The sequence below is a fragment of the Mesocricetus auratus genome, unplaced genomic scaffold (assembly GCF_017639785.1).
Source record: "Mesocricetus auratus isolate SY011 unplaced genomic scaffold, BCM_Maur_2.0 Super-Scaffold_100019, whole genome shotgun sequence".
Taxonomy (NCBI): domain Eukaryota; kingdom Metazoa; phylum Chordata; class Mammalia; order Rodentia; family Cricetidae; genus Mesocricetus; species Mesocricetus auratus.
Genome location: NW_024429200.1, coordinates 17782724 through 17809038, shown reverse-complemented (window position 1 = coordinate 17809038; position 26315 = coordinate 17782724). Strand labels below are relative to the sequence as shown.

At 38.7% G+C, this 26315-nt stretch overlaps 1 protein-coding gene across 18 annotated transcripts in view; it reads right to left on the bottom strand.

Moving 5' to 3' along the window:
• Window positions 1–26315, bottom strand: part of Cadps2 (calcium dependent secretion activator 2) — a 519904-nt gene that overhangs the window by 66433 nt on the left and 427156 nt on the right. For 8 of the 18 annotated variants that reach the window (XM_040728765.1, XM_040728767.1, XM_040728757.1 and 5 more), the window contains 4 exons: window positions 25869–25877; window positions 14856–15012; window positions 1733–1874; window positions 1495–1614 (listed from right to left, as the gene is read on the bottom strand). In XM_040728765.1, the coding sequence (XP_040584699.1) occupies window positions 1495–1614; window positions 1733–1874; window positions 14856–15012; window positions 25869–25877 (428 nt within the window). The remainder of the gene's footprint in view (window positions 1–1494; window positions 1615–1732; window positions 1875–14855; window positions 15013–25868; window positions 25878–26315) is intronic. The other 10 variants (XM_040728773.1, XM_040728770.1, XM_040728775.1 and 7 more) reach the window with 3 other exon arrangements.

Below are 26315 nucleotides of genomic sequence, written 5' to 3'. Positions count from 1 at the left end.
AAAAGTTTGACATGCAAGACTGTATCCCAGTCATGTTACCAGTCCACTAATGATGTTTAGCTTGGGAGAAAGCTGGCAAACTTTTTCACAAGTTATTGCTTTCTTTCTTGGTCTCTTTCTGTTTGTGTTCTTGATTGTATACCTAAATGGCAGAGTAAATTAGATGGTGGAAGGTGGGTACAAAGCTAGTGAGGTTGTTGAGCAGCAGTCTGTTCTACTGGAGCAGAATCAAAAGTGAAGTGTGCGAAGGATTTTGAGGGCTAGCCAGCGAGGGTTCAAGTTTATGCCTGTCACTTACAATTTGCCTATCACTTACAATTTGCCTATTAATCACCTACAATTTGCCTATCGATAGAGACATTTACCTTCAGAGTTGTTATAAGGACAAAATGAGATAAAGAACTTGGCACTGTACCTAGAACACTGCAAATTCCGAATACATGGATACATTCTCTGTAATTTTCATCTGATATTTGTGCTAACTGAATTCATATAAGAACCTAGGCAAAAGACTTTATTGTGTTTTTATAATTATAAACTAAGTGTGTAACTTCAGTAGATTGCTATAAGGCTCTGACTTTTCATAAGAGCAAAACAATAAATAATAATGATGGGATTGTCAGCAACAATGATAATACAGAGTAGTAATTACCCTTTATTGGATACTTGGCATGTTCCAGTAGTAGTAATTATTTGTAGAAAGCTTAGGACGTGTCAGACACTTTTATACAGTGTTGTTGCCCCCGAAAAAACTATCTTTAAATTAGGAACCAACCATTTTCAAATTGATGAAAGTGAGGCTAAGAAAGATTTATGATCTGTAAGTTAAGATTTAAGGTGAGACATACTCAATTTTAGAGCTCTTTCCCATAATGGCCCTTACTTAGTCTGTAGTAGGCAGGTTCACCACAACTTAAAGGAAATAAATACGATGTTTAATGGTAACAAGACTACCTTACAATTTCAAGGTACATCAACTGAATGAGGAATGGAACAACAGAAGAACATCCTGGCACTTCCCTGCAAGGTCTAATTCTGCTTCTTTAATGTTAGCACTAAGATAAAAGCAAACAGGATGATAGTGAAATCCTCTCCTGATGGTTTTCTTTGTGTACAATGTCAATGATATGGGCAGTAAGAAAAATGAATTTAAGCATCCTTGAATTTACCATAATTATCAACATGGGAAATTTAGAATCCTACTACTTAAAGGACAGACTCTATAACCTGGGATTTTAAAAATTGACATCTGCCATACAGAATAGACATGAACAACATAAAACCTATGTGATTTCTTTCTTCCAACCTCTAGCATTTATCATCAATATGCTAAGCTCAGCTTAATAGCTTGAAACACTCAAACGAATAAAGCCAAGACAGTACACCTCAACCAACAATGGTAAATGCCATGCACTCTGAACACATCTGCACAGAAGACAGCCCAGGCCATGCACTAGCTAACACAACACCAGGAAGTAAGTGAGGGATACACACGTGGACTCATATAAAGAAGCCATCCACGGAGGAGTAGAAAAGCTAGGAATCTGTGGAAGATTAAGAGGCAGACTTGGAACTTTTGGAAGAGCTACATTGGGAAGACTGTTGGCGATATTCCTGTAAAGAAACAAACAACGTGGGAAGGGAGTACCATAAGCAATGACCACAGATGACTGTAGGTAAAGTCATAAGGTCAGGACTGAGACAGGTGCTCTGCAGACACCACGGTACCTACTTGACAGGCTGCCATGTCTCCTGCTCAAAACCTCTGTGAATCGACTGGGCGATGGCAGACTCCATCAGGTCAACGTAGCGGACAACCAAGGGCACAAAGATCTCTTGCAAGTGTTTGTGAAATTTCCCATTACACAAAAGTGCTGAAATAGGCAAGCAGAAACAGTTTTTGTCAGAGGGATAACAATAACAGCTAGTCTGAAAAAAAAACAGCTGGAAAAAATTTTTCTCAAAAGAGTCTCACATGGGAAAACTGAGGGAGCACAGATAGATGATAAACGAGTTTGCTCTTTATATTGAATATCACATCATGAAATTACCTCAAAATTATAATTAGCCTTATATATATGCCTGTCACAGCAAAATAGATTATTTTTCCATAAAATGTTCTGAGCAGGTGGTATGTTTGTACTTCCTAAGAGATTTAACACATAGGCACATGACCACTTACTGTAAATTACAGAAGGTCCTAACACATGTAAATGCAGCAATTAAGCAGAGTCAGAGTACCCTTGCTAGGCTGTGTATCACGGAAGCAAATGCTAAACCTGTTCAATTATACGAGGTAAGCTTGATTACATCTAAGGACTACACGTTTGGATTCACTTGGGAGGGTGGCTGTGGTCCCAGGAATATCTATTCTGATTCACAAATTTTTTAGTTACTTGGAGATTTGTTTTTGAGTATTCAATTCAGTTCATTACTTTTTGTGTTTTTGGTGGTTCTGCGGGGTTGAACCCAGGGCTTCTAGTATATTAGGTAAATGCTCTAACACTTGACATATACTTTCAGTCCCAATACCTCTGTATTTGAAACAGCACATTCCATCCATTTTACTTTTTGGCTTCCCATTAGTCTGAAGAATTAAGGTTTGGGGACACTCTTTGTAGGGTGCTTATAGAAGTCTTACATTTTTTTCTACTTGGATAAGACTGATGGATAGGGTGTACCTGTCACTTCCATGAGATGGATATTGTCCATGCAAAGGTCATAATTTCATTAAAACAGGTCACAGTATGAGGCTAAGCTGCAGCGCAGGACAGACTCTGCAGGAAAATACTAAGCAATGCTGAGATTGAAGGATTTTTTAATGCTTTGATTAATGTTAGTATACATTGCAAATGTTTTTCAAATGAGTATATCTCAAACACATTTATGAATGTTTTATATCTTAAACTGAAAATGTACTCATTAACAATACACAGTTATCACACCAGGTGGTCGTGGTGCACACCTTTAATCACAGCACTCAGAAAGCAGAGAGAGGCAGGTGGATCTCGGTGAGTTCAAGGCCAGCCTGGTCTACGGAGTGAGTTTTGGGACAGCCAGTGCTACACTGAAAGCCAGAAGAGGGCACCAGAACCCATTACAGATGGTTGTGAGTCACCATGTGGTTGCTGGGAATTGAACTCAGGACCTCTGGAAGAGCAGCCAGTGCTCTTAACCTCTGAGCCATCTCTCCAGCCCTATCAGGGATACACAGAAAAACCCTGTCTCAGATATACAGAGACAGAGTCACTGGTCAGGAAAGGCATATGTAAAGAGATGAGATAGGATTTAAATTTAATCTAAATATCAGAAGTTTCCCATGGGAGTTTTGTGGTGGGAAGGGGTTTGCCAGGTGGAGGGGACAGCTAGCAAAAAGCTCCAAGGGGACAGAGATTGTGTCCTACAAAGATAAGGAACATTGTCAGGAAAGGATAGAGTAGTTTTTGGGGGAATCTGATTCTAGGACATTCTGTGGGAGTTTGCTGGGCACAACGGCACTTGTCTGTAAAGGAGTGGCATGGCCTGGTCTTTCTGGTCTCTGTATGACAAATGGAGGTCATTAATAAGAGAGAGGAGGTGGCTAGTGACAAGCTCAGGGTAAAGGGTGATGGTGGCTTTAATTAAGGTGTCAGAAGTAGACGATGTTACATAATAAGCTCTCCAGTTTCATTCACTTTAATGGATTTTCATATCTGCACATGTTGAGCCATAACAGGTCTAACCTGTAGCAACTCAAAGAATCTGGTCTTCCACTCAATATGAGGGCTTCTCACATTAGCTTCTCTATGCAAAAATGGACAGAAGTCTTCAGGTCTTGAGACTGACAAAGCACATGATATTCATTAACATGGCGTGTATAGGGAATGCACTCAATATTTCTGTGACTCTTAAGTTTGTCAGAGGGTGGAGAAACACGGTCTAGTGAAAGGGGAGTAGAAACTAACAGGAGATCCAGGATGGGCAATACCAACTTTATTCTAGCTCTCATCTGGTTTACTTTTTCCTTGTAGCAAAAAGCCAAACCAAACCAACCAACAAACAAAAAAACCCCAAACCAAACCAAACCAAACCAACCAACCAACAAACAAAAAACCCAACCCAAACCAAACTAACAACAACAAAAAACCCCCACATGTTTTTTGGGGGGGAGGAAGTGCTTGTTGCATAAAAAGGAGGACCTGAGTTTGGATCCTCAGCATTCATGTAAAAAGCTGGGCATAGTGGTGCATAACTGTAAACTTGGTGCTGGGAAGCAGAGAAAGGGGTATCTCATGGGCTTGCCTGGCTGGTCCATCTAGAAGAATCCAGGAGCTCCAGGTTCAGTGGGAGACACTGTCTCCAAAGAAATAAGGTACACAGCAATAAAGGAAGACACATGACTTGAAACTCTGATCTCTGTGGATGTACAGGCTAAAGAAATATACAGTAAAGAAATCTTTTCTTGCTTATCTGTATGCCAAAGGTCTCTTTATTCAATTGGAGAAAACCATATTTAGTGATAAATGTGTTATTGAGAAGACTAATGTTATCGTATGATGTTTTCATTAGTACATGAATGGAAGGTGTTTCATTTATTCCCACAGATTCAAGTCACAGAACTAGAAGGCACTGTCCCGAGGTGTAATTCAGTTACCCTTTAACCAAATGTCACCTAAATAAAGACGCCAAGCTTTAAGGGTAATATGCTCACACCTAAAATATCAAAACCATTATGACAGCCCAATTAAGAAATTTAATGAAATCTTATTGACTGGATCTGCTTAAGATATTGCTTCTCCTCTATATCAGTTCTTTTGGAGTATCGAATGCTGAGTTCAGTTGTATTGTACATTCTGTCACTTAACTGTTACAAATATTCTAAGAAGAAAGGAAGATTTTAAAAAAGTATCAAGAAAGAAAGCTAAAGCTTAGAGAGAACAGGAAATTTACCTATGGTCATTTACTTACTAGGCAATGGAACCTGCGTTTGGCACCAAAACCACATGTTAACCTCTATATATTATAAAATCATAATTCTTTTATTTAGGTTACTATAAAATATTGGCTGTCTATCTGTCCAGTCTATTCCTCTGTTAACTTAGTATCAGAGCATTAATATCTTTTAAGACCTATAAATATAGTGAATTGCTTTTACAGGAAAATCTGTAGACTGATAATATCATCTTTATTAAAACTAGACAGTTTACACTGCTGTACAGCAAGACTGTATGGCTAAATTTTATTCTTACGGAACAGCATTGACAAATAAAACAAAACAAAGAAAGAATCTAGGTTCTTCTTTTTAAGCATACAGTTAACCACTGTTACCATTTCACTATTCCCAAGATCCCTAAACAAGTTTAACAAATTATTACAACTACAAATGAGCTTGTAACTCTTCATGTCAAAAGGTACTTTACAGAGAGATTAGCTGCTTTGGCTATGAAGTCACAGTTTAATAAAAGGCAGAAGTAGAAAATAATTCTATTCCACGTTGTTATTAAATGTTATAGTAATTCTAAGATTAAGTAACAGAAGACTCAAAGGTACTTCTAGCAAGTCTTGTCTTTAACTATTACTGTATTCATTGTGTTACCTGCTTAGATTTTCATTTTTTTGTTATTTTTCCTGTTTTATTTTTTATTTAGTTTTATTTTATTTTATTATTTTTTTTGGCTTTTTGAGACAGGGTTTCTCTGTATTGTTTTGGAGCAAAAAACTTAGCCGGGCATTGGTGGTACATACCTTTAATCCCAGCACTTGGGAGGCAGAGGCAGGTGGGTCTTTGTGAGTTCGAGGCCAGCCTGGTCTACAAGAGCTAGTTCCAGGACAACCTCCAAAAGCCACAAAGAAACCCTGTCTCAAAAAAACGAGAGAGAGAGAGAGAGAGAGAGAGAGAGAGAGAGAGAGAGAGAGAGAGAGAGAGAACTTGAAGTTGAGTGAGTAGGGAGATGAAGAAGATCTGGGAGGATGTGGGGGAGGGCCACGAATATGATCAAAAGCATATTGTGTGAAATAGAATTAATAAATTAAAAATATATTTAAATAAGTAAAACTATTACATTAAATTTCCCAATCCTTGTACACCCAACCTGGAGTAAAAGTGGAGATTTCCTATCTCATCTCTACAGAAACATCATAGAGTTGAGTAGCACAAGCCGTTTCTTCACTCCCTACATCCAATCCAGACTTGTGGATCTCCTGGCCCTCAGGTCTTTGCAGCAAGCTGGTCCTCCGCTTATCTCCACTGCTGCTGCTTACTCTACTGCAATGACTCATGCAGGCACCTCCTGATTGACCTTTGGGTTCCTAATTTTCCCTTGGACAGCTCACCTCACGGTGTCAAGCAGAAGGGTTTACAGAAAAATGTACAACTCTCCCCACACACCGGTGCAATCCTTCCGTGTGCCATTCCAACAAACTGAAAGCTTCAGCAAGACAGGAAGGCCCTCACTGATGCCCTACCATGACCTCTCCAGCCCATTTCAGGTGCTTGTGCTCCTTGGCATAAGTTTGATGATTTACTTGAGTCACCAAATCCTCCTATCATTTTACAAATGCTTTTTCTTCTGCCCCCTCTTTCTTGACCTGTTATTGGCTTTCTGTGTTTACTTTTTAAAATCACATTGGTTGATGTCTCTTTCTCCATCTATACTTCTTCCCCTCCTATTCCTCCCTATGAGAGCACCGGTCCTTGTTTTTTAGTATTGAGCTGAGGCCTGGCTTACAGTAGTGTTTAAGTGTTGGGTGTGTAAATGAATATTTGGATACAAGACTAATCTACTGTATCTTTTCTTGGAAGACTGTATCCAATGACAGCTATATTGCCAATTGAGGCCAGTATATCCTTCCTATTTTATATAAAATATATGTTATTAGATGATACTGTCATGATAAATTCTATTATGATCCATAAATCTAAACTCTGGCTGCTAAAATTTCTACTGAATATGAAGATCTCTTATTTTAATGGATATGGGACTTAGAGAATTTTTGAGGAGTTATTACTACTAACAATGTGATTATCTCATGCATAATTTGGAGAAAATGGAGATTATTTAACTTCTTATGAATTTTTTTTAACAAATAATAAACTTTGCCTAGAAGTTTGCTCCAATTTCAGCTGACACTTGCCTCTAATTTTTTGGTAGTGCTGAAATTGAACTGAGAGTCTAGGTACTTACTCTAGCAGTGGAATAGATCTCTTGCCTTCCTTTTTGATTTATTTTAAAGCCCCACTTAAAAAAAACAAGAAAAACTGACAGTATTTAAGTTGATTATTAGAGAGGAGTAAATGCAAAGAGATATGGGGATGAGGGAAAGGGAAAGAAGGGTGGGTACTGTGACACAAATGAGAGAAGAGGGAAAAGGGAAGACAGGAGGAAACACAAAGACATGCAGTGTGGGAAGAAGAAGTCAGGAAGAAGGGAGAGGCCCATGAGAAGCAGGGAGTAGCATACCAGTGTGAGGAGGCAAGGCTCCGGAAATTCACACCTGTCTGTCAGTGTGTGATCTTCCCTGCTTGCCCATATGCCAGCTTTCATGCTACTTCCATCAGACAAAAGCCCCTCTCAGAGGTAGCCTGAGGCATCAGGAGTCTTCTCTCTGTGTTATAATTTGCTGCTGTCACCTGCCTAATGCATGGCCTTACAAGGCGCCACTGCAAGGATGCACTGGAAAGAGTAAGTTTTCAACCTGGCTTCATTTAGGAAAGTTTGTTTGTTTGTTTGTTTGCTGTGTAGTCCTGGTTTATTGGCTTAGTACCCTCTATGTTGACGAGAATGGCCTCAAACTCATGGTAGCCCTGGCCTAGTACCCTTTATGTTGACCAGACTGACCTCAAACTTATGGTAGCCTGTCTCGGGCACCTCCCCCCAGTGTCAAGATTATTTTTGACATTGTACTCCAGATGCCAGAGTGCAATGGATTGTCCTGGAATCTTAAAAATGGCTACTTACATGGAGGTTTAGCACCTAATTGGCTGACCAAAATAGCCATTTATCTCCAAAGATTCCATGTACCCAAATATCACCTTGCTGGAGGGTGAAGGAACATCCCTGATATGAAGTCTTGTAGGACAAGTAAAAATGACAGGAAAGAAAGCAAAAGACTTACATAAAAGCAAAACTCAGCATGCAGAAGACCTAATTAGTTTGAACATCTCCAATAATTAATAAATAAAAAGTAATTGACTTAGGCTTTTAATAGTAATATTTCAACACACTTTAAACTATGATCCAATTAATAAAAATTACTGAGACAATGGCGACTGGGTAAAAGGCATAGGCAAATGAAAGCGTTCATGTATTGCTTTCAGGGTAAACATATGCTGCTCTCTCTTGAACTATGTAATCCACTTTTATGCTGCTGTTCTGCCTTCCAATTAGTTGGCATTAGTGGATTACTAGTAAGAATGATTATCCTCCCTCAAATTCTAATTAGGTATTTTATAAGTAAAAGTGTAATTCATAGATAGCAAAACAAAGCAAACACCACCCAACCACAGACAAACTAACAGACTTTGCTATGAGATCATTATTCAAAGGAATTCAAATTCTGTCAACATGCAGCAAGACTTAGACAGTGGACTAAGATATAATATTAATCGTTACTTTTCAGGTTTATATATGCACAGAACAAAGACAAGCAACACAGAAAACCTGAGTCGGCATTTCAGGAGGGAAGTGAGAAGACTTGGGGCTGACAGCAGCATTGTGCACCCAGCCGAGAGCCTGACATATTAAGTGCACACTCAATAAATGTATTTCCTATATACACATTCTAATGGAAGTTATGATAGCTTCCCACTCAAGTAGAAAACACAGTGGATTTCATTAATCATTCATTTACATTTCAATACACTTATTCACTTACTGTTGTGTGTAGAGAGTGTGTGAGTCTTGGTCTGTGTGTGTGTATGTGTGTAAGCAAGAGGATAGCTTGTTAGAATCAATTCTCTCCTTCTAGCATGTGGGTCCATTAGACTTGGCTGAAAATGCCTTTACTAACCATTTTGCTAACCTCAATCAGATATATTTTGAAGAATAATTTTATATCATTTATTAATACTTAACTTATATGTTAACTACCAGAGTAAGTTCCTAAAACCAAACTCGACTCTACCTTTCCTCTCAAGGCATTTGCTAGAAGATTTAAACAAAAAATGTTTATACACAATATACCTACAGAGAGGTGACAATCAAAAACTCAGATATTACAGTGTTTCCTACTTTGGGGGAAGGAAAAGTAAAGATATAGATATTGCATAGATAGTATACAATCAATATAACAAATCTAACTTAACTTTCAGAGAACAGACACTGAGTTGTGTGTCTTTTATAACCATCTATTAATTTATATTTAGTAGCATAGAAGTGTCCTTATTAGCCACTAGTTTTCATGTTTTTTAAAGACAGGAATTGTTTCTTACCTATCCACATATTTTGTTTTGTATTTGTATGGGTTTTATTTAGGCACAACTCAGTATGAATTTTAACCAAAGCTCAGGATGACAATGCCTTAATCTCTGGAAGTCTTCAGGCTGACTGAGATTATGTAACATCAGAGCCAGAGGTAAAAGTCTAATTTTATTCCATCTGCCGCAGCTTTCCGATGTCTGCAGTGAGTGTGGCTGTAGCATGATCAATGTTAGCTAAACCTGGGGATTTGGGGGTTTAGCAGCAGAATTCATAGATGTTTCTGTAAATCTTCTGTGAGGGACACAGACACATGTTAGAATGGGCTGTTACCTTTAATCGAGTATATCCTAAATGAATGTAGATTGAAATTGTTTAAGAAATGTCTGCATTATGTGCAGAAACTGGCATTGTCCTGTGGAATTCCACTGATGGAAAATGCTACTCTGCTGCTTTTATAATTCTTTCATTATTCTGTTCAAGGAGAACAAGTTCTGTTGTATAATTTAAAATTCAATCATCTCTAGGGATTAGAGTTAAATACATTTTCCTATTGGGTGGTCATCCCATCACTTGTAGAGGAGCTATCCTTAGAGCTGCTGGCACACAGCTTGGGTATACTGCAGACTTGATACCCTTTCTGCATTGTTCTCTCTGTGTGTATATACAGATAACTCTATAAACACCACTTCGTGGATTTCAGACACACAGCTCATTTAAGCACTGGGGGTGGAATGACACGCAGGTGTCAGTCCTTGATATTTCAAAGCTTGAAGATTAACCTAATATACAATATGGTGACCTAACAGTTCTTCGTTTGAAAGAAATCTGAAAAATAATCTCTGATACAGCCTAAGTGTGAGAATAACCCAGCGGGATTTCCACCTCTTCATTTCTTAATGAGTTTTTTGATAATGAGAGGTGACTTTGCCAGTCACTCTGGGCTCTATTATGGCTAATTTGACTCCTCTTCACTCTCCTTGTTAATTATTAACACTAGCCTTTTTATCCTCATGAGACCAAATTCCAATTTTTCCCGTTTTCGATTTTTATGAGCCCATCTTTATGAAGGTGAAAGTCTTGGGGAACAGGTTTTCACTTAGCACAGAGCCCGAACATTTATTATTCCTTTAGGCAGAGACGCTGTGACATTGATTACATAAGCACGGGTGTTCTCCGGGCTGGCTTTAATGTGCTAGCAATGTGAAAAGGCTGTTAATTAAGGAAGAAGCACCGTGGTATTTTTCACTTGGGAATCAGTCCCCAATAGAATGGTCATTTGCCACTTGCTAGCATATCCACAGATTAAAAGGTGACTGTCTCCAAGGGCCCGCCTTTCAGCCGTGCTGAAAGAAATGATCTGTGCCATTTGTAGCTGGCTTTCATTTGTCAGGAGCGGTCACTGGCTGCACCTATTCTCCACAGGACAATTGTGGAAAAGACTATGCGAGGGTGCAATCTATTCGTAGTTGCTTTGTAGTCATTTAGTTATCATTTAACTAACATGGTAATTGCTTCATTATGAAAACATTTGTTTTCCCTTCAACTTTTAATACATCGCTCTTTCAAATGCGCGTCCTTGGATATCTCTTAAAGCAACTGCCTGTCTAATTATCTCTAGTTGGGGGAGCAGATGGGGTGCACAGAGGCAGCGTGGAAGGCAAGCAGAGGCTCAGTCTTTTTTGGCCAGGAATGGAGCCTAAGTTTGTTTACCTCACCGGCTTTGCTCTGGGAATCGTGAGGGTGGGAGGTTGGGGACAGTTGCTAAAAGCGTGATGCAGCTGGTACTCTTCCCCCTGAGGAAAACCACATTTCATCTGCAAGTGTTCTCAGAGCTTCGGTGTGCTCTCATCATTGTTAACTGCAAGGGAAGACACACACCTCAGACATCATAAATTTCTCCTCCTTAAAACAGAAGTTGACGTCTTTGCTCCCTTTCACCACTAATTTCCTAGGGAAATCTTGTCACAGATGCTTCCTAACATCTTTATCTAACCCTTTCTGTACTTGAGAACCAACTCCGTCTTTCTGTCCACATAACTCAGTGCCCTATAAATGCTTTCTAAGTTAAAATCAAAAGCTCAAGCAATGCTTAAAAGTAAGATATTGTTGCATAATTGCCCCCAGAATATGTTTTCTTACTGTGGGATGAAACTGAACTGGTGACAACTAGTGATCTTGCCCCAGACCCATCTCTATCCCTAATTCCCTGTGGGCAAAGCCTCTGCTCAGACTCACTGCCTTCACCAGCCTTAGTCTCCTCAGCTAGAAAACCAAGAATCCTTTCTTAGGACCGCCCCCGCCCACAGGCCAAAAGATGAAACAGTTCACTTTAAATACCAAGCATGAAGATCTTAATACAAAATGATGGTAAATAACTTTTGGGGCCAGTAAAGACTGTTCACCTATAAAGAATAAATTATAAGTTACAGTTACTGGTATCTTATTTTGAATGAATGGTCTTAGTCATTTTAAATTTTGGAAAAGCAAATGTAAGATTAATTATTTATTAGTAATGCATCATGATCATTTAAAATCCTCTGTAATTAGCAGTACACCCTCTGCAGCACACACCTCCCCCCATACACAATCATCTGTATAAGGAAGCACCATTATTCAGCAAATTATCTCCCATCCCAAGACTAAACACTCAAAGCTCTCTGTTTTTACTGTTCCTGGCTAGTTTAAGTTGTAATTAATTGGGATTTGGACAATAACTCTAATTGGGTCAATATGGTAAAAACTGCAACAGCATGTCTGTTATGTAAATCTCCCTTTCAAGGAGGACTAAAGGAAAGACAATGTTTTCCCATAGATTTCAAAATGGATAATTTGAGGGCAGTTTAAGTTGACACTAAATATTTAAACAGATTTCACCAAATCACTGTAGAAGGAATGCAATAAGACAAACACATGATTATTTACAATTGTCTTAATTATCATAAAAAGTGATGGTAATAGCCAGGGAAAAAAGTATGTTTTAGCAACTACTGAGAATTATTTAGTGGCCTTGCTTTTGAAACAAAACTTGTAAGTTTGGGATGAAAATTATTCATCCTCCTTCAATTCCCCAGGCTGCACCAATCTCCCAGTACCAAAAGGAAATTATGGCACTGGGGAACTTTTTATTTACCTCAACTACATGAAGGAGCTGTTTTTCTCAGAAATAATTGATGTTTTCTCAAATCTGTTAATCACTGCAAAATCCAAGCCAAGATATAGGCACCCTCAATTTTGACAGGGCCCCAAAGAGGCCTCTAATAAATGCTTCTCTGTTGATCTATGACTGCATAGCAAAATAACCCAAAATAGTGCCATATGTGCTAAACAGTAGTCAATGCTAAGGACACATTACAAAATAGGAATGGAATATAAAACCCTCATGAACTCAGTATTTGTGAATCTACCTCCCAAATTAAAATCCTGTCTTTCTCTTGGGTCTTGAGAGATGGTTCAATGGTTAAAAGTCCTTATTGTTTTTATAGAGGACTCATATTTGCTTCACAGGACCAACAATTGACTGTAACTCCAATTCTAGGAGACTTGATGTCTTGTGTGATGTGTACATACATGTGGTGCACATACATGTATCAGGGCACACATATACACATATAAAACAAAGATTAAACAATGTTGTAGATTTTACTCTGATATTTCAAAAATTTACTCTTGAAAATACATGAGTATTTCTCAAAAATAAATATGGAACAATATTACAACATTGATGTACTTGTGAATATTCAAGACAAATTCCAAGAAATCTATAAAGTATTTTATTTTCCTGTATGAAAAGTCCAAGTATTTTATATAACTTATATAACTTATTATCTTTACTGTTTGAGTGTGAACATTAACTAACTACTCTTTTTGAATAAATGCCAACACAGATAATTAATATGGTTCTATATATGTTTGTTCATATACACATATGGGTGGAGGGCAGGATTCAACCTCCAGTGACCTTCCTCAGAAATTGTCCATATTGCTGTTTGAGACAGTGTTACTCGCTGGTCTGGATTTTGCAGATTATGCTAGGCTGGCCAGTCAGTGATAGTCAGTGATGCACCTGTTTTCACCTCTCTAACCCTGGGATTGCAAGGGCATATCATCATGCATGGTTTCTCATGCTGGTGTTGGGGTTGAACTCAGTTCCTCAAGACTGAAATTACAAATGGAAAGTCTACAGTATTCATGATACCCACTTAGCATCTATTACATATGAGTCATTGTTCAATTTATCCTCACAACCAATGACGCTGTAAGTGTAATTACCCTTCTCATTCTGTAAATAAAGACCTTATAGCCTAGAGAGGCTAAACTACTGTCAAAGGTCAAGTGGCAGAGACGAGACTCTAGGGAATGAAGCCAGTGTTGTTAAGTACTATATAATACAATACCTTTCTTACTATCACAGGGGTTCTCAGTCTGGCTAACATCTGAAACCACGATGGACTTGGGGTGTACAGCATCATGCTTTCATATCTATGGGAACTTCTTCCTCAGATTGAGAGGAGTAGACTTAAAGGGATGAATGACTATACAGAGACAGATGTCAAGTTCTAACAATGAACAAAACCAAGGAGTAATTAACAAAATTAAAACCACTACTGTAAAGACACAGATTTAATTTTAGAACTGAAAAAATGCAATAATACCTTTGAAAGACAACAAAAATGACTTGGAGTTTGAATATACAGAAAGTGTTAACTGTATAGAAAGTATGGACAGTGTAAATAGCCTTTGGCAATAGGAGTATGGAGTCTGGGTGACACAGAGTTCTGAGCCCAGCACGGTGTGTAACAGCAAGAACAAACAGTATGGAGTAGGGAATTAGTGACCCCCACCCCCCACACACAGTGTAAGAGCAGTTACTGGTAGCTGAACCTAGTATAGAGAAGATGGAAAAAGCCTATCACAGGAAAGGTTCATAAATCTATATACTACTATTTTAATAAAAACCAGGCGCTAGACTACCTACTGGAATAAGTATGAAAGTTATTATTATACTGGGAAACGGTCTCAATAGAGGACCCGTACTTTGTCTTTGGTTTCTAAATATGAGTGAACAAGTCATACACGTAGCAATATTTTACAATTATCTGAGGAAAGCATCATAAACATAGTGCATTTACAAGGTAATCTTGACACATGGAGTGTCTTTCAGGTGGCTGCAGTCTCATGTACTCTGTCAATAACAGACTTTCTAAGTTTTCTGATCCTCGAGGTTCAATGAGAAAGCTGTGCATTCCAGATAACAGTTGTTCTGCAGTTCAGTGAATGAGGTGAGGTGTCATCTCCCTTAGACTCTGGAATGAGAGACTCACACAGGTTCAGTAAGCACCCTGGTTATTCATGCTGACTCTTACTAAACTCAAACCTGGGCTATGTGCATACATATTCACAGATGATATGTACCCATCCCTTGCCATTTCATACAGGAAGGGAAATGCAGGGACTCACTGTCATTTCGGAGGAAATTATTCAGCAGCTGGAAAAGAGGAAAGCTATCCCAGGAGTCTTGAGGTTGGGCCTCCAGCGCAGTATCCATATCTACTGTGAATAAAGCCCAGAACTTCTCTGCATGTTCAGCCAGTAAGTCTGGCCACCAGGCAAATGCCTGCAAGAGGACAGATAAGTAAAGGAGAAATTGATGACCTGTTAGAAACATGTACAAATTCTATGCGCCTGAAAACATGTACAACATGCCTCAGTTTCATAAAAATAGAAGTGTGATAAATGGAATATCATATTTTTTAAAGAAATTTTATAGGTATCACATATCCATGAAAAAATTTGCCATTGATAAATGAAACCTAAAATAGACATTTATTTATCTAGAAATCAGATATAAATTAAACCACAGGAAAACTTATAATATAAAACAAAAAGATAGAAGAAATCCTCATCTATAAAAATTTTGCACAACTAATGTGAATGTTTCTAATATTTCCTTTATTATGAATAGGAATATGAGCATATTTATCATCATACTGTATGATACTTTCCTTTGATTTTTGTCTTTCACAAAAAGCACTAGTATGAGACTATATTGACTTTTGAAACCATCCTCCCTTTAAAAGACGTTCCTCCAATTTCTGAGATTCCCAAGGACAGTATGGAAAGATCTTTACACATAAATCCTTGACTAGAATACTGACTATTTTATTATGGTTTGAAGATATAGTGTCTCTCCAAAAGGAGAGTATTGGAGGCACTATTCTGGAAGGTTCTAGAAACTTTAGGATGTAGGAACTGGCTGGCATCTGTCTGTTTCCTGATTTGGCCTGCTCTGTTCTTCACGTCTTCCCTGCCATGACAGACAGAACCACCTCAAACCATGCGCCCAGCTAGATCCTTCTTCTCTTACATTGTTCCTGTCGGGCAGTCTGGTCACAGTGATAACAAGTGAGTAAAGGGGGTTTCTTAGGATGTGCTTCTAATTACGAAGCAATTAAAGGATGTCACAGAGCCTTATACATTGCAAACTGCTCTCAGAACAGTCTTTACTCCAGTCCATGCACCAAACAGTAACCAGTCATGGCTTTACTGTTTAAGAACATATATAGGGTCACACACAGCAAAATCCAAAAGCCTTAACTAGTTTGCAGAGCTGTGTGAATTCCTTGTTCGGGTCTGAATCTTCCTGTCCTAGAGAAGACATCTGGATTACCAGTGTCAACTAGGCCCCCTGGACAGTAACCCTGAGACCCTGAGGCACAGCGATTGCCCCATGTCTGCTTCTCAGACTCTCATCACTCGGGTCTGGTCAGTTTTTTACTCTATACTCAGCCAGGCCTGTTCATGACTGGCAATGAAAACGGTCACTTTAAAACTTTATGCTACCTTAGGAGGAGAAAATAATACTTTGCTTTTAGACAGCTCTTGAAAGTAATGGGGATGCCTCTGTTCTCAGTTTTGCTTTAACCTTGCTTATCTATAATTACAAATAATCTTTCATAAGTTTTCACACACTTACAGAATTTTAAAATCACCTTTTTGAGTGGTGTCTTTTAGCTCTTGCCTTCATTTTCTTCTATTGAATGTCAGATAGTATCAAAAGATTTTTCTTGTATGTGTGGTGTTCATCCATGTGTGGTTGTACATGCACACGGATGTGTAGGTCAGAGGTCTTCTTTGACCACTCTCCCCCACACATATGAGAAAGGGTCTTCCACTTGATCCCAGAGTTCCCCCATATGGCTGGCTAGTATAGCAGTGAGCTTGCTCTCAGGATCCCTGTTTCTGCTTTCTACGCACTGGGATTGCACGCAGGCTGTGGACTTACCTGAAGTTTGTGTGGCTCTGGGGATGTGAACTGATCAGGTCCATAAGGCATAAGCAAGTCCTTTTCCACAGAGCCACCTCCTAGCCCACTGTCATAAACTTTCAACCAATATAAACATGGAAATTTCTGTGGTATACTTTCATCATTCTCCCTGTTAAAACTATTTATTAAAAATACTTAACTCTGGTTGAAGTTCAGGCCACACCAGCCAGAAGAGCAGGTAGGAGAACTCAAGAGGAGACTCCCTGCTGGGCTAGAGATCACACCAGCCACCAGAACTCCAGATAGGCTGCTTGCCCTTGGACCTCCTCTCTACTATCCCCAATGCCCCCTCCCCTCCCCATCACCAAGTCTCAACCCCAAATTTAGGCAGAGATCTTCTGTTCAAACAAAGTCCATATAAGGGCACCAATGTTTGTAGAAGAAAGATTACTAAGGCTTAAATCAAACATCAACTGTCACACATTGATAATAAAAGACTTCAATACCCCACTCTCACCAACAGACATATCATCCAGACAAAAACTAAACAGAGAAATACTGGAGTATACAAACATTATGAACCAATTGGACCTAACAGATATCTACAGAATATTTCACCCAAACACAAAAGAATATACCTTCGTCTCAGTAACTCACACTACTTTCTCAAAACTGACCATATACTCAGTCACAAAGGAAGTCTCATCAGAATGAAGAAAACTGAAATACCTCCTGTATCTTATCAGACTACCAATTCGAACTGGATTTCAACAATAGAAGCAACAGCAATCCTACAAACTCAGAGAAACCAAACAACTCTATTGAACGACTAGATCAAGGTAGAAATAAGAAAGAAATTAAAGACTTCCTAGAATTCAGTGAAAAAAAAAACACAATATATCCAAACTTGTGGGACATAATGGAATTGGTCCTAAGATGAAAGTTCAAAGCACTAAGTATCTACATAAAGAAATTTGAGAGATCTCATACTAGCAACTTAACAGCACACCTGAAAGTTTGAGTACAAAATAAGCAAGCAAACCCTATAGGAATAGGCAGCAGGAAATCATCAAACTCAAGGCTTAAATCAAAAATTAGAAACAAAGAGAACAATGCAAAGAGAAACAAAGAGTTGGTTCTTTGAAAAAATCAACAAGATAAACCCTTATCCAAACCAACTAAAAGACGGAGAGAGAATATCCAAATTAACAAAATCACAAACAAAAAAGGGGGACATAACAACACACACCAACGAAATCCAAAGAATTAGGTAATGATGGGGAAGTCCTATGTATATGTCAATAAAGCACTGTTGGCCAATAGGCAATCAAGATAGATGGGACTAGGAGTCCAGGAGGACTCTGGGAAGGAGAAACACAGGGAGTCACAATGTAGCCGTCATAGGGATAAGAAATCCGGACCTTTTCTCTGGTAAGAGAAATACTTAGATGGGTTAGATGGGTTATATACTTAGATGGGTTAAATACTTAAGTCAGAGCTAGCCAGAAAGAAACAAACAAATGGCCAATAGCTTCATAATTAATACAGGTCTTATGTGTTATTTGGGGACTATAACGTGGCAGAGCCCAGGCAACTGGTGGGGAAAAACCAAAGTGGCTGGCAAGGAAAAGGCTTCATTCAACAAGGTAATATTTAAAAAAATCTATACTCCACAAAATTGGAATATCTAAAAGAAATGGAAATTTTTCTTCATTGATACCACTTACCCAGTTTAAATTAAGAGCAGTCAAACAATTTAAGTAGAACTATACCCCCTAAGAAAATAGAAGCAGTAATTAAGTCAACCAATTAGGAGATTTTTAATTACTGCTTCTATAAGCCCAGGGTCAGGTGGTTTTAGTGCAGACTTCTACCAGATTTCCAAAAAAGAGATAATGCCAATACTGCTCAAATTGTTCCACAAAATTGAAACAGAAAGAATATTGCCAAGTTCATTTCATGAGGTCATAGTCACCCTGATACCCAAACCACACAAAGATTCAACAGAGAAAGATAATTATAGACCAATTTCCCTAAAAAACATTGATGCAAAACTACTCAATAATATATCAAAATCATCATCCACCATGATCAAGTGGGCTTCATCCCAGACATGTAGCAATGGTTCAATATATGAAAATCAAATTTCAAGAAAGAAAACCCCCACATTATCATCTCATTAGATGCTAAAAAAGCCTTTGACTAAATCCAATACCCCTTCATGACAAAAGTCTTGAAGAGATCAGGGATACAAGGAACATACCTAAACATAATAAAGGAACTTACAGCAAGCCTATAGACAACATTAAATTAAATGGAGAGAAATTCAAAGCAATTCCACTAAAATCAGGAACAAGACAAGGCTATCCATTCTCTCCATATCTATTCAATATACTACTTGAAGTTTTAGCTAAAAGAATAATACAACTGAAGGAGATGAAGGGGATACAAATTAGAAATGAAGAAGTCAAAGTATCATTATTTGCAGATGATATGATAGTACATATAAGTGACCACAAAAATTCTACCAGGAGCTGGACGGTGGTGGTGCACGCCTTTAATCCCAGCACTTGGGAGGCAGAGGCAGGCAGATCTCTGTGAGTTCGAGGCCAGGCTGGACTGATAGCCTCCAAAACAATACAGAGAAACCCTGTCTCGTAAAAAAAAAAAAAAAAAAAAATTTCTACCAGGGAACTCTTACAGCTGATAAGCACCTTCAGCAATGTGGCTGTATACAAGATTAACTAAAACAAACAAACAAACAAAAAAACCCAGTAGCCCTCCTATATATAAATGGCAAATGGGCTGAGAAAAATCAGAGAAGCAATACCCTTCACAATAGTTACAAATAATATAAAATGTCTTGGGGTAACTATAACCTAGCAAGTGAAAGGCTTGTATGACAAAAACTTTGTCTTTCAAGAAGAAAATTGAAGAATATATCAGAAGATGGATTTTCCATGCTTGTGGATCAGTACAATTAGCTTAGTAAAAATGTCCATCCTAACAAATAATAATTAGTAAATGGGATCTCATGAAACTGAAAAATTTTCTGTAAGGCAAAAGACACAGTCAATAGCACAAAATGGCAGCCTACAGAGTGGGAAAGGATTTTCACCAATTCCACATCCAGCAGAGGACTAATATCAAAAATATGTAAAGAACTCAGGAAACTAGACATGAACAAACAAAACAATCCAAATTTTAAAAATGGGGTACAGAACTATAGAGGGAATTCTCAATAGAGGAGACTCAAGTAGCTGAGAAACAAAGAAATGTTCAACGACATTAGCCATCAAGGAAATGCAACTCAAAACTACTTTGGTCTTAACACCTATCAGAATGGCTAAGATCAAAAACCCAAAAAATGCAAGTGCTTGTGAGAATGTGGAGCAAGGAAAACACTCTTTTACTGCTAGTTGGAGTGCAAACTCGCACAGTCATTGTGGAAATCAATATGTCAGTTTCTCAGAAAATTGGGAATCAACCTACCACAAGACCCTACTATACTACTCTTAGGCATATGCCCAAAGAATTTGAACACAAGAACACTTGCTTAACTATGTTCATAACAGCTTTACTTACATAGTAGCTAGAAACTGGAAACAACTTAATGTCCCTCAACTAAAGAATGGAGGAAGAAAGTGTGGTACATTTACACAATGGAGTACTACTCAGCTGTAAAAAACAAGGACCTCATGAAATTTGCAGGCAAATGGATTTAACTAGAAAAATCATTTGGAGTGAGGTAACCCATACCCAGAAAGGCAAACATGTTATGTTCTCACTCATAAGTGGATATTATACAATATAAAGTTCAGGATAACCAACCTACAATCCACAGTCCTAGAGAGGCTAGGTAACAAGAAGGACCCTAAGAGGGATGCATGGATTTCCCTGGGAAGGGGAAACAGAAGAGATCTTCTGGTTAAACTGGGGTGGGGGTGGGGGAATGGAAACTTGAGGAAGAAGTTTGGGTGGGATGGGCATGGGAGGTGGTTTGGGGATGGGACACAGTGGGAGAGTAACAAAAGAGATGAGGCATCTTAATGCAGGGGGACAGGGGTGCGTTCCAGGGTTAAGGAGAAACTTAGTGCTATGGAAACTCCCAGGAATCCACAAGGATGACCCCAGCTAAGACTCCAACAATAGTAGAAAGGGTGCCTGAGCTAGCTGTCTCCTGTAATCAGATTGGTGAATTCCCTAATTATCTGATGGAAGCAGATGGAGAGATCCATAGCCAAGCACTGGGCCATGCTCTGGGAGTCCTCCTGAAGAAAGGGAAGAGGGATTGTATGAGCCAGGGGGGTCAAGGTCATGACAGAGGAACCCACAGGGACAGCTGACCTGAGCTTGTGGGAGCTCAAGGACCTATAGCAAGGGAGCTTGCATGGGACCCATCTTGGCCCTCAGCATGTGTGTGACAGCTGTGTGGCTTGGTCTGTTTTTAAGGCTCCTAGCAATTAGATCAGGAGTTGTCCCTGGCACTTAGCTGGCTTTTGGGAACCTGTTCCCCATGCTGATTTACCTGGTCCAGGATATATGCAGGGTGAGGGAGTGGGGGACAAGCTCATCCTTACCTCAACTCGATGTGCCATGCTTTGTTCAAGCCCATGAGAGGCCTGCCCCTCTCGGAATGGAGGAGGATGATGAATGGGTTGGGGAGAGGCTAAATGGGAGTAGGTGAGAGGGAATGGGAGGCTAAGTACTAGCGAGGGCTCAATGTGGGATGCATGGATCTCTCTGGGAAGGGGAAATAGAATAGATTTTGCAGATGGAATGGGGTGGGTGGGGATAGGAGCGGGAGGAATCAGGTTGGTGGGTGGCAGGGGAGTGTATTGGGAGAGATGGTTGGAACTGGGGGCTATCTGAGAAGGGGGATGTTGTGGAAAGCTAGTTCAGTGGAAATTCCAAGGTGGCTATAGTGAAGACTCCTATTAAAGTGTGATCTGGTGCCTGAAACAGCCATCTTCCGTAACTAGGAAAGGCTTCCAATGGTGGGACTGGGACACCAGCCCAAGCACAAAACCTTTCAATGTCCTGCCTGCAGGGGTAAAGGTGGCACAGAACTCATGGGAGTGGTCAACCAATGACTGGTCCAGCTTGAGGCTCATGCGTCGAGAAGAAGCCCATGCTCAACACTGCCTGGATGGCCAGGAACTGGAGGCTAGATAGCCCACAGAGCTATGATAGAACCAAACACATCCTACAAAACCCAAAATCAATGAAATGATTGCTAATGATACTTTGCTATACTCACAGATTGGTGCCTAGGCATTCATCAGGGAGGCTTCCATCCAGCAACTGATGGGAACAGATACAGAGACTCACAGGCAAAATTAGACATAGCTTGGAGAACCCCAGGGAAGAAGGGAAGGAAGGAATGAAGGAGCTAGAGGGTTAAAGGACATCATGAGAACATGGCGCACAGAATCAGCTAAGCAGGGCTTATAAGGGGCGTATAGAGACTGAAGTGGCAATCATGGAGCCTTCATGGGTCTGTACTAGATCCTCTTCATATATGTTATGGTTGTATAGCTTGGTGTCCTTGTGGGATTCCTAATAGTAGGAGAGGGGCTGTCTCTGACTCTTTTGTCTGCTTTTAGGACCCTTTTCTTCCTACTAGGTTGCCTTGTCCAGTTTTGATATGAGGGTTTGTGCCTAGTGGTATTGTAACTTGCTGTGTCTGGTTGGAATTTCTGGGAGGCCTGCTCTTTTCTGAAGGGAAACAGAGGAGGAGTGGATCTGGGGTAGGGGGGACATGGGGGCAAGAACTGGGAGTAGTGGATGGAGAGGAAACTATGGTCGAGATGCAATGTATGGATGATGATGATGATAATGATGATGATGATAATAATAATAACAATAATAATGAAAACTTAAATCTTGCAGTCTGAGCAGCACCCTCTTACTTTTGAACTGTGTTTAAGTATGCAGTAGGTTTTATCAAAAGACAAATGAAAAAACTAAGAGTGAATTGTAAAATCTGAAACATGATTTTAAAATCTTTTATAGTCAATATGGACTTAAAATCATAGATGTTAGAATAATAATGTTAAAGGTTAACACATAACTAATTACCATAAAGCAAGGAGAAACAAAAGCTGAGTTCAACTATGTAGCATAAATAGACTTAAGAATTATAGACATTTTAATGTTTTCCTCAATACTGCAATAAATGTACAAATGAAGAACTTATTAAGAATGTCATAATTCATAAACAAAGCATAACACCACATGCAATGGGTATTGCTGAATATGTTTTGGTGAAATACAAGTTAGGACAGGTATCTATAAAATATATAAAAGTCTAATAATATGATAACCTAATGATAATAACAAACAGCAAATAAACAATGTATAATAATAGTATGTATTGCTTTATTCTATACCTCTTGTTACTTGTAACTTGAAGTTACAGTGGTGACAAAGTAAAGTGTAATCTGAGTTATCGCTGAGCAGAGCAGGGTGGAAATGCTAGTCAGAATTCATTCCTGTAAAGACAATGCTTGCAAAACCTCACTTCCTTTTCACCGCCAATATCTTCACTGAAGGCTAAAATTAAGAACCTAACAGGCTTGTCAGCTCAGCCTTGTTTCAGGACTATCACACAAATTCCCACAGCTCATTTTAAAGCTAACACAGAAGACAGAGGCAGGCTTGGAATGAAACATGATAGAATATAACTTAAAAAAAAGCTTTATTATTTTGCTATCAACCATAAACTTCATTACGTTTTACAGAAGTATTATTCATGTCTCAAATTGCACTTCTGATGGTTGGTCCTGTGACTGTAAGTCAAGACACGGTGAATATCTTAGTGATGATTTGAGAAAGTATTAAGCAATTAGTCTTTCAATTAATTATTTAATTAACTTTATGTGTATGTATGTGTTCTAAAAGTTTTAAGTGTTATCTTAGTTGATCTCCTAAATTGCTCTTTTGAGCAGATGGTATAATTACTCTGACTTTATTTGTAGAGCTAGTAAGTAGGAGAACAATGATATAGTCTCCTTAAGTAACTATATAATGTACACTGGTTGTCTATCATCCATCCATCCATCAATCCATCATGTACTTTAATATTAGAATACTGCTACTCTCCTTTGATTTCTTGACATAAACATTTATTATAACATGATTTATTTATATATTTTTTAACTTAAGTCTGAGGCTTTTGATAGCTTTTACCATTGGAATACATAATATATAATTTAATACAAGAATGGACGAGTACTCTACATTGAGCAAAAACAGAAAACTGGGCTTTGGCATGCTTATTTTATTTCACAAGACAAGGTTAGTCTACAATGCTATAATTTGTGAGTGACTATAAAAGCTCTGGAGACAATTCAATAACTAGTGTATCTCTTGACCCTACAATATACATACATAAATACATACTGAACAATATGGAAGGCCATTTTCTAGAAGGGGCAAGTAGAATGGACCATAATATTAAAAGATGACATCTGAACTGTTGTCAAACTAATTGCAGACTTGTCACAGTTCTTCTGATATATTATTTTTATAATCATTTTTCAATATAGACATAAGCATTGAAACAATACAAAGAAATGAGTTGAAGACACTTCAGAATATGTTATTTTGAAATGTTACCTTTGTTGTTACATGTTTAAAAATTAAATATATGGGATGGGGAGATGGCTCAGGAGTTAAGAACACTGGCCACTCTTCCAGAGGTCCTGAGTTCAATTCCCAGCAACCACATGGTGGCTCACAACCATCTGTAATGAGATCTGGTTCCTTCTTATGGCATGCAGGTATACATGCAGAACACTCATACATAACTATAAATAAATTTTAAAAACAAATGTACAAGAATAAATTTAAATAAAGAGGCAAAAGATCTCTTTAGTAAAAATTGAAACATCAAAGACAGAAAATGAAGAGGATGTCACTGGAAAGCTATATCACATTCATATACTGGGAGAAACAACCATAAAATGCCCATATTACCCAAAGTGAGCTAAATATTTAACACCATAACTCTCAGGATGCCCATGACTTACTTTATCAAACTATGAAAAACTTTCTAAAATTCATATGGAACCACAAAGCAATTGCACATAAAAAGGACATAGCATGAGGCATTACACTGCTTGAATTCAAAATATACTAAGTTAAATTAATTAAAGCAGTTTAGTACTGGCCTATAAAAGACATAAAAGGGAAGGTGAGATGACTCAGCAGGTAAAGGTGCCACCAACTCTGATGGCCTGAGTTCCTGGACTAGACATGGTGGAAGGAGAGAAGCAACTTCTGGCAACTGTTCTCTAAAAAGACACCTGATGCCAATCTGCATGCAAATGCAGCTGATTAGAGCTTGTGACTTTTCTAGTAGGCACTTGGACCTTCTAGTTCTATTAAAGGGAATGACTTTTGAATGAAGAACTGTTAGATCCATTTGTCTGAAGGCTCTGCTCCCTGAAATGTGGAGAAAGCCTTAAAGGGATTTTGCTGGGAAAAGAGCTAAAATCACCTTTCTGGAGAGGAAACACAGTATCTTTAAAGAAAAGCCCGAGAGGTCAAGAGGCCTCCAGAGGAGGAGGGACCACCTTAAAAGCAAGTTCCTGCCAAAGAGCTGAATGGCTGGACACCTGCCTAACTGAGGGATTGTGGGAAGACAGAAATGGCCACTTAGTCCTGTTGAGTGGTCTGCACTGTAGTAGGACACAGAATGGAAACCTGAAGGTTGCCTTGAGGCAAATGCATTAACCTCCCCAGAGGGGATGAAGTGCAGAGGAAGCTGGGTACAGCTCAGCGTAAAGAAACTGGCCTGAGAAGCCAGCAAAATGAATCTCAATGGAGAGTGCCGTCCACCAGGCACTCTGAGAATGACTCTGACATCAGACCAATTCTTTCTCTAGTATTGCTCAGAGGGCAGATCTGATATACAGGAGGAAGAAAAAAGATTAAAAAAATCAATGAAAGGCAAAACAAAAAGTCAACGTTTCCAAATTTCTTGCATTGTGTTTGCTTGGGCTGTAAGGCATTAATTAAGCATTAGCTAAACACAGTCAGTCATCTAACAGTATAGGCTAGCCCACTCAGAGGAAGGTCTTGCATTCCAAGGAAAAGACTAAGTTGACTTTAAAGTGACAACCATCAGAAAACGTCCTACTTCACAGTCACATTGAAGGGTTGTCTTATGCTAGGAAAAAAAAGGAAACAGTTTTACTCACCTCTCTTCCCTGTGGGATTCCAAGAATTTGGAGCATAAGCAGAACAGAAAAATGCCATGGTGTTACACAGTATTTATAAAGAAGTCACCAGAATAGTTCCTGTTTCAATGCAGCCCAGAGCAAGGTGATGCTTATGAGCGGTGTTTCAGTGAAGTCAATTGTATGTTATGAATTAAAGGACAAACAGCATCTACATTTTAATTGTGCTTGACCCATTATACTTCAACAAGCATTTTTAGTGACCACAATGACTATATTAAAAACATTAAATTTTAAGTTCTGTAAGATGTAAGGGGATACTAGCTGTATTAGCTAGAACAATACTGAAATAGACTATTTGTTCTGATTAAGAACAATTTGGAAATGCCTTTGACTCTGATGATAATCTCTTTCAGAACAAGACAAAGACAACGAAACATACCTATATTTTATCATATGATCATTTTC